General features: G+C 36.8%; 1 protein-coding gene across 14 annotated transcripts in view; it reads right to left on the bottom strand.

Moving 5' to 3' along the window:
• The window catches only part of CAMK2D (calcium/calmodulin dependent protein kinase II delta), a gene marked incomplete at both ends in the record, with an annotated part of 156,281 nt that overhangs the window by 45,088 nt on the left and 92,513 nt on the right, over positions 1 to 18,680 (bottom strand). For 11 of the 14 annotated variants that reach the window (XM_079534692.1, XM_079534704.1, XM_079534696.1 and 8 more), the window contains 4 exons: positions 719 to 821; positions 5,695 to 5,767; positions 8,506 to 8,571; positions 17,485 to 17,539. In XM_079534692.1, the coding sequence (XP_079390818.1) occupies positions 719 to 821; positions 5,695 to 5,767; positions 8,506 to 8,571; positions 17,485 to 17,539 (297 nt within the window). Of the gene's footprint in view, positions 1 to 718; positions 822 to 4,678; positions 4,752 to 5,694; positions 5,768 to 8,505; positions 8,572 to 17,484; positions 17,540 to 18,680 lie in introns of all 14 variants that reach the window. The other 3 variants (XM_079534699.1, XM_079534705.1, XM_079534701.1) reach the window with 1 other exon arrangement.

The following is an 18,680-nucleotide window of genomic DNA, read 5'->3' as shown; positions in this document are numbered from 1 at the left end:
AATTATTTGGATATTTCCAACATTGGCAGCTGTACTCAACAGTATTAGCCCACAGCCTTATTCTTCAGTTACATGAGTAACTAAACGGAAATCAGCCACCTCCTTCCCAGCCTCTGTGCTTATATTTCTTTTCCACAGATACAAAAGTGAAAGTGAGAAAGAAGGAGTTGTGTGAACCTAGTTTCTAATCAAACTTACAGGCAGACAAAAGGCAGGGCATACCAGAAGTTAGTAAATCTAAGTTTCAGAGTCAAGGAACGTCAAAGACATTCTGTGCCTACAGAAGAGACTCCTGCCAATTCATTTTATGCAGCAGTTTGGGAAGATGATTTAGCTTTGCCAGTGAAGAAAAGGTTATGAGGCTGAGCCTCTTCTTGCCTAATCAACCTCTTTTATATGGAAATTTATCCATGGGTCATTCTTGAAGCTTTTTCTTTTTCTCTTCTCTCTCTCTCCTGTTTTGTTGTTGTTTTTAATAAATAAAGACTGCTGCCAAGCTATCTTTAATTCTGTGAGAATCACAGATAACATTCTTCCTAGAGAAAAAGATCTAAAGTTTACCATGGTGTAGAGCTTGAACTATGAACAAAATATCCTTATAAGCTACATACCAAGTCATTACACAGCTATATGTTTTACACTAGAGTGAGAAGCTAGCAAGTTTGGGAGGCTTAGTGCCAACACTAAATAAATAATTAAAAAAAACCCCCATACTTACCAAACCAAGCCTGTTGTTCCCCTTGGACTTCTATAGCCAAACCAAAGTCTGCCAGTTTTACTGCTGCTCCCTTGGATTTGCTAGCTAAAAGTAAGTTCTCAGGCTTTATTTGGAAAGAGAAAAAAAATTGAGATTAAAAAATAAGTAAACATAATTTAGACAGCTTTTTCCCCTTTTTTTGTTGTTTTTGTTTTGTTAAGGTGGTCTGGAAAAGAAGAAATACTTTAGAGAAGTGAAAAAGAAAGAAAAAACACCATGCATTTTCTCTATAAAAGTTAAAACTGTACTTTCCACTCTTAATTCAGAAGAATCACTAGGTCTGTAAGCTACCATCATGATCCCATATGACAGCAAGACTGAAAAGTGCAAATCTTCTGGAAAAGTACATAAGCTAGAACTGCCACACAGCATTGTGATTACTGTTTTTTTGATAGGACAATTCAGAGAGCCCTAAGAACTCACTGCATGGAAAAAGCCGCTGAAAAGCCCCAAAGCCCATATACCCTTTGATTCGCAGTCTGTGCTGCACAGTTAGTAGGATTTGGCATTTCTAACCACAGACTGTATGTTTTGCATGATAACAACAGCACCAGCCATTTTCACATTCGTATTTAGAGGGCAGGTGTATTTGCAGCGCAAATCTTTCTACAATAAAACAGCACACCCACATTTCTGCTTGCCGAGAACCTACTGCAAATAACAATTTAAGTTCCCACTTTGCTTTTTTAGGGCATGCTGGACACGTCTGAAATCAAAGGCTTCACTATACCTACACAGTTAAAAGTAAAGATTTGGTAATAGCGGTGTCATTCTAACCTTCATGAAGTATCCTTTGAATGTCAGTTAGCAAGTACATAGAATGTTAATCATCCAAAGATAACTTCATTCTAGGAACCCTAAAATTTTTTTACCTTACAAAATACTGAAGAATTCAACAGAACATTTCAGAAAACTGACTACTATTTTGTTTTCTTGACACTTCTTTTTTCTCTATATCTATTATTTTATTATTTTTTTTTAAATCAGCACTTCTTTAAGCAACGCCATAATGCTTATCATTTAATCACACTAATTTAAACATATAGTCACGCATGTTCTTGCAGGTTCTCTTGTCACAGTGAGAGAAGTTTACAGTAACTATTTCCCAAAGCAATGGATGATCCTTTGTGGTTATGATCTTTAGCAGTCCAAAAGCAGTGAAATGTCTCATTCTCTTGGTTGAAAGAGAACTACTGATCTACCAAGCCCTTATAAGTTGGAACATAAGGTTCCATTTGAAATAGTAGTTTTGTGTTCTTTGTTGTTCATTATTTATTTATTCCACCACACACTTTTATCTGCAAAAGTGCTCTACAAGAAACACCACCATCATGGGTGAATATTTTTCAACAGAAGATGAAGCAGATTTACTCGTATGCCACAGACAACAGCCTTTTGAGGAATGTTGTGTGGGACTATACCCCTCAACAACACACAGCTGTCACTTCTGGATGATGAGAGGCATACCAGAAAATTATCATGCATGAACTTGGAATGACTGCAAGAACTTGGAAAATGTTAACAGCCCGGTCTGGGCCATTCAGGACCCTGGATGCAATAATGTCACCCCATGTTACTAGGACTGGCTGCAGTCAAGTATGCAGAACAGCAGTGCTAACTACTGAAATTACTTACAAATAAAATAACATGATTTATGCCTTATTTTTTCAAAGGATTTTATTCAAAGAGATCAAGTACTATTTCTCTGTGTATTTTTCCTGGAATACAATTAGAGTTGAGTTGTTATGGTACTGTTGCCATTTTTTAGAAACTTTAACTTCCACGGGGAATGCAAGTGGGTAGTAATCACAGAGTTTAACAAAAGCAGCTAATTGCCAAGAACTGAAATTCCTTCATGGAAGTGCATTTTTACCATCTGCTAAAGACAGACTTCCACTAGGAGGTCAGTTTATTCCAGACATAGGATCCATCACTACTCTGACTTACACAAGAGAAAGTAGCAACAAGCAATGTAGCAGTTGTGAGAGGCTGCAAACGCTCCACTCTTTTGCCACCATGTTCTATTTAAGGATGATTAAATGAAATCAATTGCTCAACTGTTTGAATCTCCTTTATCACTGCCCTCATCACACACCCCCACATGCAACATCAAGCAGTTTAAGGATCCATGCCAAGCCATAACCATCTTCTATGTATGTTGTTGCTCTGCTCACAGGTCTCTGCATCTTCTTTTCTGCACAGGGAGTTCTGCTGGGATTTTACCACAGTCTTTCATTTGACTCTTTTTTTTTTTCATTTTGCCAGAAAGGAGCAAGTGAAGAAAGAATGCTCACTCTTTCATGAAGTTTTCACTTTCAGAAATGAAGCTGGGTACTGCAGTTTGGCAGGAACACTTTTTCCTCATAATGTTTCCAGTTCATTCTGTATTTGCCAGAATCAGAAATTCACACATTTTGCCACAGTGAACAGCTGGATTTAATGCATAACTGAAGAAATACATATTTCATGGAAGTGTATGAAGGGCTCTAGAAAGCATTCCTTACTGTAGCCTTGTAAACTGACTTTTAGGCTATAATCTACTTCTTTTATTCCTTTTAATGCTAAAAGCATCAAATTATGTGTGCTGTGAGGACAGGAAACTGTTGGAGCTGCTGGACAAAATTACATTTTCTCATTTAAACTTGTTCCATGTTCCATGTTATCCTGCCAACCAAGAGCTAAAGCCTGGGTAAGGACCTGCCCATGTTGTACAACTGCGACCTGGGGAGATCCACAAGTGCAAAACAGATTGAAGATTTAGTGTCTCTCCAAAATTTATTATTCTCTAAGCTTTCAGAGCATAATGTTTTATGGTCACAGATGACACAGACCTTTCCAAATTCAAACAATAACTGTAACAGTTGTTTACTGAGAATTAGAAGGATGGCAATATATAAGACAGCATTCTGAGTCCAAAATTATTATTTATGATAACTATCAGAACTCTCCTATCCTGGGAGGAAATTCCTACTCCATGTAACTCATATGGGAAGAAAAATAAGTGACAGGTAAGCCACGCAAGAAAGAATTAGTGTGTTCCACTGCCTTAGCCCACATGCCATTTTTCTTCTGTAAAAAATCTTCTATTTCAGATGGTACGCTTCCACTTGCTTTCAAATTGAAATCTTCTTTTACTTGATATCTTGAAGCCCCAGTGTCCAAACCGAGATCTCCTCCTTTTCCACAAGGCTGGTTTCCTACTAGCTCTGAGAGACTTGTCACTGACTTTCCCAGTAAAAGAAAACAATCTTTAATGGTTTCTTTCTATGCCAATCTGTTTTAAACGCAGGAAACTACACTCTCCAGCCATTTGAAAATGTACATAGCTAAGAAAGAGGTAACACTCAGTGCAGGAGTTTTCTTTCAAAGGCTTCTACCCCAATGGTAAGTAAATATTCATCAGGTAGGACCGTCACGGTGGAAATGCTGTAAAATTTCCAGCTTTCTAGAGAGGTTCTATAGCACACACATCTGGAGGAGAGACATTTCTGTGCCAGCAGTCTCACAGCAGCTGGCCTTTTCTCACTAACGTGTGTGAAGTGCAAACTGACAGTGTCCACTTTATGTTGATGAGAGACAGCTCTGAATGCCCCAAAAGCTCTGAAAGACTGTGTATTCGGTACATATGTCAAATGCTTGGAAAGTAACTACTGTTTTCCCTGGTACTGAGCAGAGGATGGTGGACTTGGATGTCCAAGTTCCCGGGGCTCAGCTAGGTATTAGCTTGTGACAGGCAAGCCACTGCGGATTTCCTCCAGCGAGCGCTAGAGGCTCAGCGAAACAATGAAAGTAAAAAGGAAAAGGTTTAAATTTCCAGATCTCGCGGCTGTGAGTTAGTTCGCTGTTCTCCGCTGCCTCACAGCGCACGCCGCCGGGCAGAGGCTCCGGCTGGGAAGGGCTAGGCGGGGCAGCAGCACTCACCTTGAGGTCGCGATGGACTACGCCCATCTGATGGCAGTGGAGCACAGCCTCCAGGATCTGCTGAATGCAATGACTGCATGCAAACACCAGGGGCGCGTATTAGTTAAAGCGTGCACCGGCCGCCCGCACGCCCGCAGCCAGGCGTCGGAGCGGCGACGAGGGGCAAGCAGCGCGGGGCCGTGCGGGCCGGGCCGGGGGCGCCGCTCTCCCCCACCGTTCCGTTCCGCTCCGCTCGGCTCCGCGCGTACCGCCCCGCGCCGCCCGCCGCTCAGAGCACGACGGCCTCAGGCTCCGCCGCGGCGGCACAGGGCCGACCTCCGAGACGTGCCTCCCTTGGCTCGCTCTGCTTTCTTTGGACTTTTTAAATTTCAGGTTTCCTGTTCAAAAGCAATGTTTTTGCAAAAGCGCGTGGATTTGGCCAATTCGGTGAGATCACAGCAAAGATTGGAGCTCGTCTGTACATTTTCCTGTTCATTTACTAAGGCCTTACAAATAGCAGCCGCTGAGATAGAAACCGTTGGAGGCCAGGTGTTTTAGGTAAATCATTAACTTCTCTCTGTCCAATTTTGCCAGCAATTAGCATCACTTGCCTGAGGGTTCGTCATACTCTAAAGCAGCAGTGTGCGACCGGCTGTTCTGCCACTGCAACCCCGGGCTCAGCGCAGTGTCGTGTCAATCTGCAAGCTGACATACATCACAGCCAACGTTCACCTCCATGGGCGTGCACAGCGATACACGGACAGCCTCAATAAAGTACCAGACACGTTTGACAGCATAGGACAAATCCAGAGCCGTGGGAAGAGACAGGTTTTTGGCAACCATTCCCCCTTGTGCCATGATGTATATTAGGCCTGTAGACTTGCAAACTGGAAAGAGGCATCATGCATTATTTGTCGGTCTAGCTGTTTGGAGTGAGTAGGATAGGCAAGGGAACATCGCAGCCAACCCACCCCCTGCCCCTGCCCAGCAGAAAGAAACAAAACTCTTTATCCATTTGATGGGCACCAGATACTGACCTTCAGGTCTCTGTGAACTATGCCATTTAGATGACAATGATTAACACTTTCTAGAATCTGCTGTATACAATGACTGCAAAGATACAAGGGCAGAATGGAAGGGAGAACATTTTAAAGGCACATAATAACATTAAATACAAAATAAAACTAAACTTAAAAAATTATAAAGAACGAAAACAGTTTTACATCTCCTGACAAATCTTGATTGTACATTGAACTGGAGCAAAACAATGCTAAAAACTGAGATATTTCTAGCTCTAAAACATTAAAAAAAAAAAAGAAGAAGAAGAAAAGAAAGAAAAAAAACCCAAACCAAAACAAACAAACAAACAAAAAAACAACAGCAAAAAACAAAAAACAACAACCACAAGAACAAAGTCAAAAGGACCAAACCAAAAAAGACAGTTGACATGGAACATGAAACACCTGTTAGAATTACAGAATCATTAGATTGTATTTTCATTCAGCAGTATGGAAACTTTCTCCAGCTTCCAAAAACTGCTACTAGAAAAACAAACTAGAGACAATAAATTATTTGGTGATATCTCTTGTATTTGTTGAACATTTTCACAATGAAGTTAACGTTACACAAGTGCTGAAGCAAGAATACGTTCAAGAAATGAACTGAAAACCAAAATGAAACAAAAAGTCAAAATTAAGGGAAAGCAAGGCATTTCTCATTGTGAATCTAATGGTTTCTCAAAACTATTATCAGAATAAATAGCTAAGTCATTCTAAAAGGTGGCATGCATTTTCATTTTAAATTTTTTTTAATTGTCAAGCAATAGTTTAGTAAAGAGTCGCTCATGAAATGGAAATCCACATTAAAAATGGAGACAGGCATTTTGTTTTGGCTATTTAAACAAAAGAGCACCTATTTTTTCATGTCCAGGTTTGCAAGTTTTGGCCAGCGTATAATGCCAAAAAGCACAACTAAATATATTCATCTTTTACAGCACTGCAACTTTTTAAGATGTTTTTCAGCACTACAAGAGCTCATAAATTTTGTTTTTTTTAAGACATCCTTGTGGCAGAAGTCAGTGACTGTAAGAAATAAACTGTAGTAATGGGCCAGAGATTTGATTTGGTTCATCCAAAATGTTTTGGCCATGGAATTCAGAAGGAATGGTCATAAATCAGTAACTGGGGTCCAAACCTGAAAACCATTTCTTATGCAAATAGCTCACAACTTGCTGAACTAGATTGCTCATATGAGTAAAGACTACTTGCATGAGTAAGGGCTTGCAGGAGCAGACCAATATTAAAATCCTAGGATATGTATCTAAAAAGCCCATTAACTATTTCTAAGGCATACACACACTCACAGACATACAGGCACATATGCACTATATATATAAAAATATATATATACACACAAGTATATATATATATATAAATATATAAAAATAAAGATACAAAATTAATAGAAATTTCATTCATTTGATCAAGTTTTACTAAATATATAAATGCATATATATATATATATATATATATCTCCAATATATACATAAGCACAGCCCTTCCAATATGCAATAACTCTAGAACAGAAAAAAATCACTGCAGTTTTCACTTTCGAATCACAATTATCTTAAAACACACAATGGCACCATATAATGGTCTTTGGCATCAATATTATAAACTTTGCCTGAATCACAGCAGGCAAAAATCACCAAAATTTTCTTTAAACATAGCTCTTCTTCTTCCACCCAAGTAAACTACTAATCCTGTTTGCTCTTCTACTCTGTGTTCTGCCATGTTTTGTTCTACATTTAAATGTTTACAATACTGATGTTTCTTACCATTCCCCCAGAAATTAGTCAGAGTATTGAACAGGGGAAGCTTCCTAATATTTTGCCTAACTTCTTGTTTGTTCCTTATTATTATTATTATTATTAATATTATTATTATTATTATTAGGGACACAATGTTTTCCAGTTATCTACTAATTCCAAATATAAAGAAATCTAACTGTGCCTATTTAACTGTGCAAAATGTATATCAGTGGTGGTGTGTGGCTATGAAAGCAGAAAACTATGATGATTCTTCAAATTTAGTCTGAATTAGATTTTCTGTGTAAAATTTAGTTGTAGGACATTTCTTCCTTTAAAAAAAAAGCAACTGACCACAAAGTTTGAAATTCATTATTGCATAGAAATATTTAAGATTCATTATTGTATGAGGACAACTAGATTCTGAGATGGAAAAATAGCCTGATGTTTTATGCCAGCATGCAAATTATGATAATCTGCCATTTATTCAAGTTTTTCAACAAGCACTTGCAGCAAATTACTAGAGATTTCAAATCTGAGCTCAGACAATGAGATACACAGTATAATTGCTTATTGATGAAACACAACAAAAAAAAAGTTTAAATATGAAAAGCAAATTAGGACTTCTGGACCTAGAAAAAAACGATATTTAATGTAGTATTCTTTTAAGACCAACATATATTCAAATTTTAATCAGCAAATATAAGAGCCATCAGATTGCTGAAATATTATGTCCAGTTTGCAGAAGGGAAAACTGGATAATGTTTTTAATCCAAATCACTAGTTTCCAAAGATTTATCAAACTGAGATTTAATTTGAGCTTTTGCAGGCCAGCAGACATCAAATCTTGTGTGATCATCACCACACAGTCTTGAGCTCAAGACCCCAAACTGCCTCTTTCCAGGTGTAAGAGAACTCTAGGAGAAATCCAAGAGTCTCACAGACTCTGCTAGTCTAACTGATGCCAAACACCATGAGATATTTAAGTACCTATACTTGTACTGGTACATTAAAGACAACATCAGAAAAACACATTACTTACCTGGCATCTGCTTCACTGTAATACTCTCTTGCAACTATATCTTCAAACAATTCACCTCCAGTGACTCTGTTAGAAAAAGTAAGACAGGAAAGGGGATTTCAGAAGAGAAGACATATCTTAAACATAGCTTGATAGAGAGAAGTCAGAAAGGAATAACTGAAATATTTGTATAGAAATGAAAGAGATTTTGACCTGCAAAGTGAAGGGACTAAATTGGTAGGTTGGACAAATTACATGATTACATCAGCAGCAGTGGAAGAGCAATCATAACTGGAAAATAAAAGCAAAGAGCAGCAATTATTTGGAATATATCAGTTAAGTGTATCAAAAGCAAGCAGTAAAACTATGTGAATATAGGGGAACCGTCCAGAAGACAACATTGTGGCTTAAGTTCAGAACAGCCCAGGATAAGCTGAGAACTGCAACGTAAATTAGACACAAGAAAGGATACAATAATACTAAAAAGGGAAGTATAGATTGAAACAGAACAGAGGTTTTACACATGTGCCAGATCAGTTTGGCTTTTGTACTTTGGTTAGAAAAAGAATTTCTGAGCTGGAGGGAAAGTGTCAAAAGTAGTAGTGTACTATATAGTGTAATAATCAGTCAATTGGCATTTCTTTTCATAAAATATTTTCAGTTGTCTTTTGTCTTTGTCAAGAATGCTTTAGTGAAATTGCCACTTAAAGTAAGTTAGTTAGAGGCATTAGTAGTGCAAAAGAAGTATATGAGATAGAGAATTAGTAACGGAGGGAACTGTGCGTGCTTATGTATTCAGGATTTCACTGTATAACCAATAGCTTAATACTAGGACGTGGCTAAGAAGAAAAAAAACACGTGTTGTTATAAATGAAAGATGACAGCCCAGAATGAGTCACTAGCAGGATGCTGCTTAGAATGCATTTAAAGTAGCGTAACAGCTATCCCTACAAACAACAGTAAAACCTTTCCTCATATATCATACACAGTTCTGCCATGTTCAGAAATAGGAATTAAAACAGCAATATGAGTGGAAAATTGCTAATAGGCTATCCATTCACTTACTCATCCTGCCAAAGGAAAGTCAGCTAAGCTTGGCAAAAAAATATTTTAAAAGACTAAAAATGAATAATAAAAACAAAAAAGCATAAACCATTCTCTCTATAAAAGCTAGTTATAAGGAGCAGTATTGGTACAACACTAAGTAAGCACATTGTATCTGAATAAATACAAGCTTGAAATCAGGAGAGGTTTAGTAGCAATTGGTGAACTGGCATAATGAAAATGATTTAGTTAAAGTAGAAGAGACAGCTGCTCTGTTTTTAAGATGAAGATTTATGAGTTTTTAAATAAAATCATACATTTGTCTGCCTGTGTTAACTGGACTCAGAAACAGGAAGACCTTTCCAGTACTATACTCTTACTCCAGGGGTCATCCTCTTCTCTCAGGTAACTAGTGATAGGACAAGAGGTATTGGTTTTAAGTTGCACCAGGGGAGGTTCAGGATGGATATTAAGAAAAAGTTCTTCTCTGAAAGAGTGGCGAAGTATTGGAACAGGCTGTCAAGACAAGTGGTGGAGTCACCATCCCCAGAGGCATTCAAGAAAAGGGACGTGGTTTAGTGAGCAAAGTGGTGATGGGTTGATGGTTGGGCTAGATGATCTTAGTCTTTTCTAACCTTAATGATTCTATAATTTTTCTTTTATAGAATGCACTGGAATGCTTTCACAGATAAATGCAAATCTTTGTATACTTAAGGTGTTATGCTGAACTGTTGAAAATCGATGCAAACCCTGCAAATGCACAAAGTGGAGTACCCTCATGCATAGCCTAAACAAAGCACCTCTGAGCAGAATGCATGAGTCAATCTGATTCATGCTTTCCAAAACTTTGATCCTACTGATAGGCCAACATCAGTAGTTCCTACGTGGATGATCAGTGTTTGTATTTCATGCCTATTTATGAATGTAGTGAACTTTCATATAGCAGCACATTGTTACCTCAGAATGAAGGTCCAAAGTTAAAAGCTAGAGTAGGCTATAAGATATTTAAAGATTAAAATGCTTAAAAATCTAAACAACAATGAATGTCTTTATTGAATACAATTAAGTATAATATAATTAGGAAATTAAAAGTAAGTAAATTTGGAATCTTCAGAAACAAAGCATTCATTTGCAACTTGATATACTAACAGTTCCTCTTAGATCTGCTACTTAGATGATGACAAAAGGCACTCACTCAACCAGTAACACATTCTCTTTCTTTGAGAAAGCCAGTTAAAAACTTGTTTTTGTGTTTCCATTTACCTTTGAGTTACATCATCCTTTTTTTGAGTTCACAACTTATTGACTTTGGAAGATAATCACTTCCAGGTAACTATGCTGTTTTGTGCAAAAGTCTGCAATAAAATCTGGAAGAGATAAAACAGAAGGTTCTCTAATTCAAACTCTCTTTCCTTTGCCTTCTACCTTCCCAAAACGCTTTGGTTGCTCTAACACAAAATGGTTAATTGATGCATATTTTGACAGTCTTCGATATCTCTGTTCTGCATATATGTTTCTCTACCACAGTTCTGGTAAACAATAATAATTCTCACCTTGTGATGAATGCAAAAACAAAGGATTCTTTGATGTTATTCTTCCCTAAAACAGTCATTTTTGATCCAAGCCAAAAAAGAAAAGCAAAAGCTTTTGTCATCAAAGCAAGTTTCAGTTGGATAGAACACCAAACTAATTCTTCTTGAGAGCGCTAAACACTCTTGTTTGCTGACACAAAACATTTGCTTGGCATTCATAACCATTATTAAAAGATGAAAAAAATGAAAGCAAGAACAGAGGAGGAGAATTCAACTGACAAGAAAACAAGTAGTCATGCTATCACTGCTGTCATACATTAAGAGTAATTCTCAGAAGATAGCTGAATGGCTATAACAAAAGTAGATAGTACAGGGGACTAAGAGACACCAGAACATACGTGTGTCTTCTGAGACTCTGGCTCAGAGAAATTCTTCACAGCAGTGTTAGTAATCTTTTCTAATTGAACGTGAGCAAGCCATTTGCCCTTCTAGAAGTCAAGAAGTCTAGAAGTCAACTGTACCATACTAAAAACTGTGTCTTCCTTTGCACTTGGCTCATGAGACCCACGAGTCCTCCCTTTTGTCATTCGCAGTATACAGCTGATACTGATGTTCTGAATTGAGTGTAAGGGAAGGCAACGAAGGTGGTTAGAGTTGGAGCATGAACTGTACAATGAGTGACTAAGAGAACTATTAAAATGAGAAACCTCAGAAGAGATCTCATTGCTGTCTACAACTCTGTAATGGACGGGTATGCCGAGACAGCAGGAAAGGCAACAGACACAGTGGAACAAGAGAAGTACTAAATAGATAAAAGGAATTTTTTCTCCTATTTATTTTTTTTGTGATGCACATATTGCTCAAAGAGGTTGCCAAATTTTCATGTTTGAAGATGTTCCAACCTCAAAAAATCCCTGAGAAACCTGATTCAGTTGGACCTGGTTCAAGAAAGGTGGTTAGACCAGATAACCTCTAGGGATTCTTATCAACCTATGTTTTTCACTGATTATGTAAATAAGAAACGCAACCAACATTACCAACAGCCTTCTCTTTATACTGCATAACAGTTTAATACAAAAGCAGTTTCAAAGCATTTTACTACTTACTAGACATCTTTTTGCAAAGTAGTTTTTTTTGCCCTGCATTTACAATTACAAAACACGATGACTAGTGAAAGACCTGTGTTAACCAGCATAAACTACACAAATACAAGAGGTCCTCCATGATGAGGTTTTTGTAGCCTAGCAAAGGCCATGACCTGAAATGAAAGTGTGATGTGCTTTTTGGAGAATGCATGGCTCAGTGATAGTGCTCTGTTACCAATAAGAGCATTGAATTGCCTTACATGGAGAGGTGTGCTGCAATGAGAACTCTTGGAGGTGTTGCTTATCAACAGAAATACTTAGGCTGATCTCTAAAATTAAATTACAAAAGGATATCAAAATAGGATTTATTTATAGTTTGACTACTACTTCTGTAAAGTACTTTCTTTTCTAGACTAAAATAATTAAAAACTGATATATTGTGCCATTCAGGAAAAAAATGCCTGATACATAGATTTTAGTCTACAATACATAAATTAGAAGCAAGCTATCGGTAAAGCTAGATTTTCAAGTATTTCCAGACAGACTGTATACTATATAAATGAGGATTGTAAAGAAAAAAGAAGTAAAAAAATAAACATACAAAAAAAACCCAAAAAACAGCTAATTTTGATCCTACACTAGAAAGCTACACGAGCAGCAGCCAACCTATTTTCTCCCCCCAAAATTAAAATACAATGTAAATGATGAGGTGGTAGCTCAATCAAGATAATCATGATACAGGTTTCAGTATCCTCTAGGGTACAACTAAAAGCCACTGGCTCTCAAATTCTTCTTGTTCTTGTGTAATTTTAAAGCATACTAAAAAGGTAACAAATAAAACATATGGATTTGTTTAAACAATAGTAGTGCAAGCACCATGAGAAACAAGAAGGCTGTCTGCACCAGGAATATCTTTTGGAAGAGCCACTGAGAGGCATGCGCTGCATATACAAAGGATGCTATTTCTTTTTAATCTCCAAAGATGTGTAAGAGGCAGTTTTTAACTGCTCTATTCCAAAACCTTTTGGACTTGTCTTTCTACAATAACTGAAAAACATTACCACATTTAGAATATTGAATACCACATTTTCCCTTTTGGAAACATTCACAGCAATGCATAAAAGAATATTTACTTCATATGCCATAATCAGTTGGTAAGGAAAACTTCTAAATATGAAAAAATGAAAAAGTCTTCATGATTGTATAGGCTCTTTCTCATTTCTTAAGCTGCATAATAAAGGTGGGGGGAAACAGTCCTATAAAAATGACAGCATGCATCTTTAGTTTTTTTTTGTTTATCTGTGACACAAAGTTTCAGGCACTTACTCCAGGCAGATTGTTCTGCAACTAGCCATTTTTTCTTCCTTCTACACATTGCAGTCCCTCCACTTGGAATTCAACAGCAATGCCAGGATTCTAAATGTGCCAATTGTTATATCTCAGCAAGTGCATTAAAATGAGAGACACTGAGAAAAGAGAATTTCATTGACTTGCACAAAAGAGTCTTCAAGTGCTACAGCTGTTTCCATTGAGATACTGCATCTGACAGAATTGGCTGGATTTGAACTCATGTAACATTATTAATACTGAAAACATTATTAATACTGAAAACAATCTTCTGTATGCTTAGCTACTGAAATGGGTTAATTAAGAGACACAAATCCTAACTACAGTTGTCCTAACCATTAGAGGAAGAGGAGTAAGAAATGTTATAAAGTCCATTACTAATTTTATTATGCACACCTTATTATCAGAAATCACTTTACCTATTTGTAGAAAATTAACTGGTGCAAGTACTTTGCTTGGGAGAAGTATCACAGAAGGCTGCCCTGGTTAACTTTTTTTTTTTTTTAATTTTCTTTAATATGGAAGAATAATGTTAATAGATCAGTAAAATGACTGTTCCTTGGTCATGACACCAAGGAGACACTTTTCTAATTTGCCCAGTAAAGTACAAAATAACACCCATACTCCAAAATTAAATGACCATTTACATATTTCAATTGTATATTCAGAGTGAGTCAGCAACCAAAAGAATTATATGTGGCACATCAATACTTCAGGACAGCTAATCCTCTCATAAGCAGCGCTTCTTACAGGAACATCTCAATGCTGCCAATAAAAGAAGCATTCCTTCTAGCAGAAAGCATTTCATTAAATGTTAATTGTCCAGATTCCACAAGGATTTTAAAAGACTTCCACCTTCCCATTTTGCAATTAGAACTCTTCAGCCAAATGCAAGCCTATAACAACGTACATTAATCACTTTTTTCTCTCCATATGAAAGTAGAATAATCACAAAGGTACACAAGCAAAGCAGCAGGCTTCTCCTTCAGACATCTCTATGACATTTATTTACAAGAATCATTAGAAATTCAAAATAGAATGTGACAGTGATCTTTTTTTCTATTTGCAGAAAAAGATCTCTTCCTCTGCACTTTATGTGGGATGCAGGTTAAGGGAGATTTCTCAGGAAACTGTAACAGCAAATCCCACACAGTCTGAAAGAAATCATTAAGATAAAAACATGATAGCACGTGTGGGTGGAGTGACAGTGTTATACTACAATTGATCTTCAGCAGGAAAAATAAATAAATAAAAGTATGAACTTGGTCTTCATATTAAGAAGTCAATATAGCAGCTCTTTTATGCACATTTAAACAAGCCACTCAACTATATTTTTATAACTGTAGTAAAAAGAAGCAGTTTCAATAATCAATAGTATTGTTAAATAATAAAGCAGCAATTTCTTAGTTTGAATGTAAAATGAACTATGAAAACCCATTTTTGGCAATGAGGCAAAGTTCAAGAATGGAAGAGGTAGTTTTTCCAAAGATACTACCAGTAAGTACAGTTACCACCTTTACCATTTAGACGTTTTGCCTTTGCAAAAATAATTCACTTTGATTAAAAAAAATCCAAACGTAAAAAGCTGTACATATATGTTAAAGCCATCCTTGTTGGAAGAGGCTGAAAAAACAAACGTGTGGACTGCTCTTGATGAACAGCAGATGTATGAGTCTATCTCTGTTTGTCCTGGACGGAACTGACACTGAAGTAAATGAAGTTTCAGCCCAGTGCAGAATATTTGATACACAATCTTTTTCTTTTTTTTTTTTTTTTGGCAATACTGATATATAGCTGATATCAGATACATAAGTTAATGTAAAAGTACTCTAAGTGCAATTACAGTAGGCCACATTAACATTACAGTAATACAGTACAAAACTAAGATGCCACCAGTTTACAAAAGGGAGACTGCTCCCAGAACTAGAAATTCTATGTATATTTCTTGAAAATGTTCAGAATTAAGAATATTTTACCAATCCTACAAATAAATAAATAAATAAATAAATAATCATTTGTAGCCCTTACTTTAAAAGAAAAAAAAAAAAAGTATGTGTCAAAAAACAAGAATGCACATTATGCCCTAGAGCTGCTTCTACACCAACAGTTGGAATGCTTACCTGCAATATATGCAAATCAGATATAAGTTCCTGTTGTGCTCACTTTAGATCAGAGTACCAAACCCTGAAGGCCTTCACTGCAGACAGACCATGTACTTAATATTTTTGTATTGCTAGTCTAAAAGTTTTGAAGGTCTTGAAGTCCTCTCCTAGTGGGTGACACATTGGCCCATGAGCCAGCAGTGTGCCCGGGTAGCCAAGAAGGCCAATGGTATCTTGAGGTGCATGCATTAAAAGGAGTATGGCCAGCAGGTCAAGGGAAGTGATCCTCCCCCTCTACTCTGCCCTGGTCAGGCCTCACCTGGAGTACTGTATCCAGTTCTGGGCTCCCCAATACACAAAAGACAGGGATCTCCTGGAAAGAGTCCAGCGGAGGGCCATGAAGATGATAAAGTGCCTGGAGCATCTCTCTTATGAGGAAAGGCTGAGCGACCTGGGTCTGTTCAGCCTTGAGAAAAGAAGAGTAAAATGTGATCTTATTAATAATCTTATCTTATGAATATCTTAAGTGTGGGAGTCAAAGAGACACTGCCAACGTCTTTTCAGTGGTCTGTGGGGACAGGACAAGGGGAAATGTCCATAGACATGAGCATAGGAAGTTCTGGAGCACTGGAACAGGCTGCCCACGGAGGTTGTGGATTTTCCTTCTCTGGAGACATTCAAGACCTTCCTGGACGCCTACTTCTGTAGTCTGCTATAGGGGGCCTGCTTTGCATGGGGGTTGGACTCGATGATCTATGCAGGTCCCTTCCAGCCCCTACAGTTCTGTGATACTGTCAAATATTCCTTTAAAAAAAAATTGTCATAAAATAAAACAAATGTAACATGAACATAAAAGCTACTGACTGAGGAGGATCTGGGTTCTAACTTACCTAACATGAATATAAATTTCTTTTGTTTGTATGCCCTGAAATGAGCTATTTCATATTTCAAACACAATAGTGTATTCTTATTTCAACCAGGAAAAAACATGTTGGACTTAAGAAAGCTCTTAGTAGGAGAAAGAGGAGGAAGAATTTGTCACACCTGTAAGCTGCCCTGGAAAAATATGCAATTGAAAAGAAAAAAATTTACTTAAACATGTCAGTTATGCAAGAAAATTCCCAACTATTTGTGTTTGTGTTTGCCCATATGCAGAACCAAAAGCAGTAGCTTTTCACATGAACAGAAAAGAATATTAGTGTGTCTGCTTCTAAGTTTAGAGTCTGCTACATGTAGGTTTATGTTGTCAAACACTCCTTTTACTAAACAGGATTACCTGGAAGAAACAAGCTACTCTCCCCTCCTATACTCCCACAACATCCCAACAGCTAATAGGATTCAAATTTGTGGAGTAAGATGAGAAATAAAAGAGAAAATTCTTTCTGTATGCTGGGTATATTTCATTCTGAACAGAGTCAAAATGAAACTAGTTTTCCATTTCAGTAAAACATAAATCAGTAATAAACTACTGATGTAGTCTTTTTTCTCATTAGGGAAATTAGGTTCACCTTTCAATGCAGCAATGAGTATTTTCTACTACTCCACTTGCTTATGTTTATCACCAGCTTGCTGTGAATTATTTTTTCTGAATTGTGCATTGGTTCAGCTTTGTCAGGTATCATGCAAATTTTAATTACATATCTAAATTTAATATTAAAATACAATTCAACAGCATCTATACATATTTGAAAGCTTTAACATGGAATTCTTACAGTGACACTTAGAAATCAGCTTTTACACATGCAAATGTTACCATCCTTCTAGCTGTTTATATTTATTTGTTCAATTCATTGTACCAAACCTGCACATTTATCTTGTGAGTTTGTATTTACATCTAAGAATTTTGAACACATCCCCAGTATGGTAAACACATGTAAAAGACATACTTACAAGTCAAAGACTAAGTAATGGAATCCCTCTTCTGATATGCTGTCATGAAGCCGCACTATTGAAGGGGAAAAAAGATAAAAACCAGTCATCTTTTCCATGTCTTTCATGTCTGACTTCGATTTTTGGGAACTGCTAGTATTCTACATCTATGTATATATTCTCATCTGTTTATTTTGTGGTGCATTTTTTGCTCATTTGTTTTTATTTAAATTCTTTACCCTAAGAATCATCTTTCTCACAAGATGAGTTAAGCAATGATGTTGTAAGACTGTATATGCAGCTACTTTTAAAGGTGCTCTGCTTTTGTCATGCTACCACAGAATGCTGCAGTCATTTCCAATCAATTCCTACATATATAGATACATAAGACACAAACCACACACAGCGTACTTTACCTTTGCCCTTCATGCTGAATGATGGCTAAACAAATACTAAAAAGCACAGTCAGACTTCATCTAAATCTATTGCAGTGATATTTTTCTACTCTTGTTCCTAAGCAGAACCTCCAATCAGTCTTTCAAATAGCATATGCAGGAGTACCCAGTCACTGGACTTTTATCTTAAAATAGTATTCTTAATCTCATACAGCTGTTTTCCCAACAGCATTACATCCCAGACATTGTTAACAAAACAAAATGAAACAAATACCAATAAAAAAAGCGCCTCAATTAGCTATCTGTTTCAGCACAATCACAAACTTTAAGGGCTATATTAACAAATTCTGTCATCAGACAATTGGTGTTGATTTTGAAAGAGAAAGCATCATCTTTGCTGAAAGTGTTGGACTATTAAAAAATGGAAATCAGAAGTACACATTCAGTTCATAGCTCACAATTCTTTAGCTAATCATGGAAAAGGAACTTAAAATCACTGCCAGTAGTGTCTAGTTTGCTTTTTTTTTTTTTTGGTCTAACATTTATCTTAATCTAAATTTAAATTATATGCCTTAAATTTTAGTCCAGATAAAACAGTCAATTCAAACATTTGACTGTGTAAACTAACCAGACTAATTAATTATACTTTAATGCAGTCATCTGCAACTGCTCAGAAATACAGTGCATCCTCCCTTTAAAAATCAGTTTTCTGTTCCCTGGAAACATATTCTTCTTTGTTAGGAACATACCACGCTTGAAGGTGAGAAAAAAAAAATAATGAAGCAACCTAGTGTGAATGTTATTTACACTCCCTTAAAAAAA

The sequence above is a fragment of the Tetrao urogallus genome, assembly GCF_951394365.1.
Source record: "Tetrao urogallus genome assembly, chromosome: 4".
In the NCBI taxonomy this organism is placed as follows: domain Eukaryota; kingdom Metazoa; phylum Chordata; class Aves; order Galliformes; family Phasianidae; genus Tetrao; species Tetrao urogallus.
This window is presented reverse-complemented; position numbering and strand designations above follow the sequence as displayed.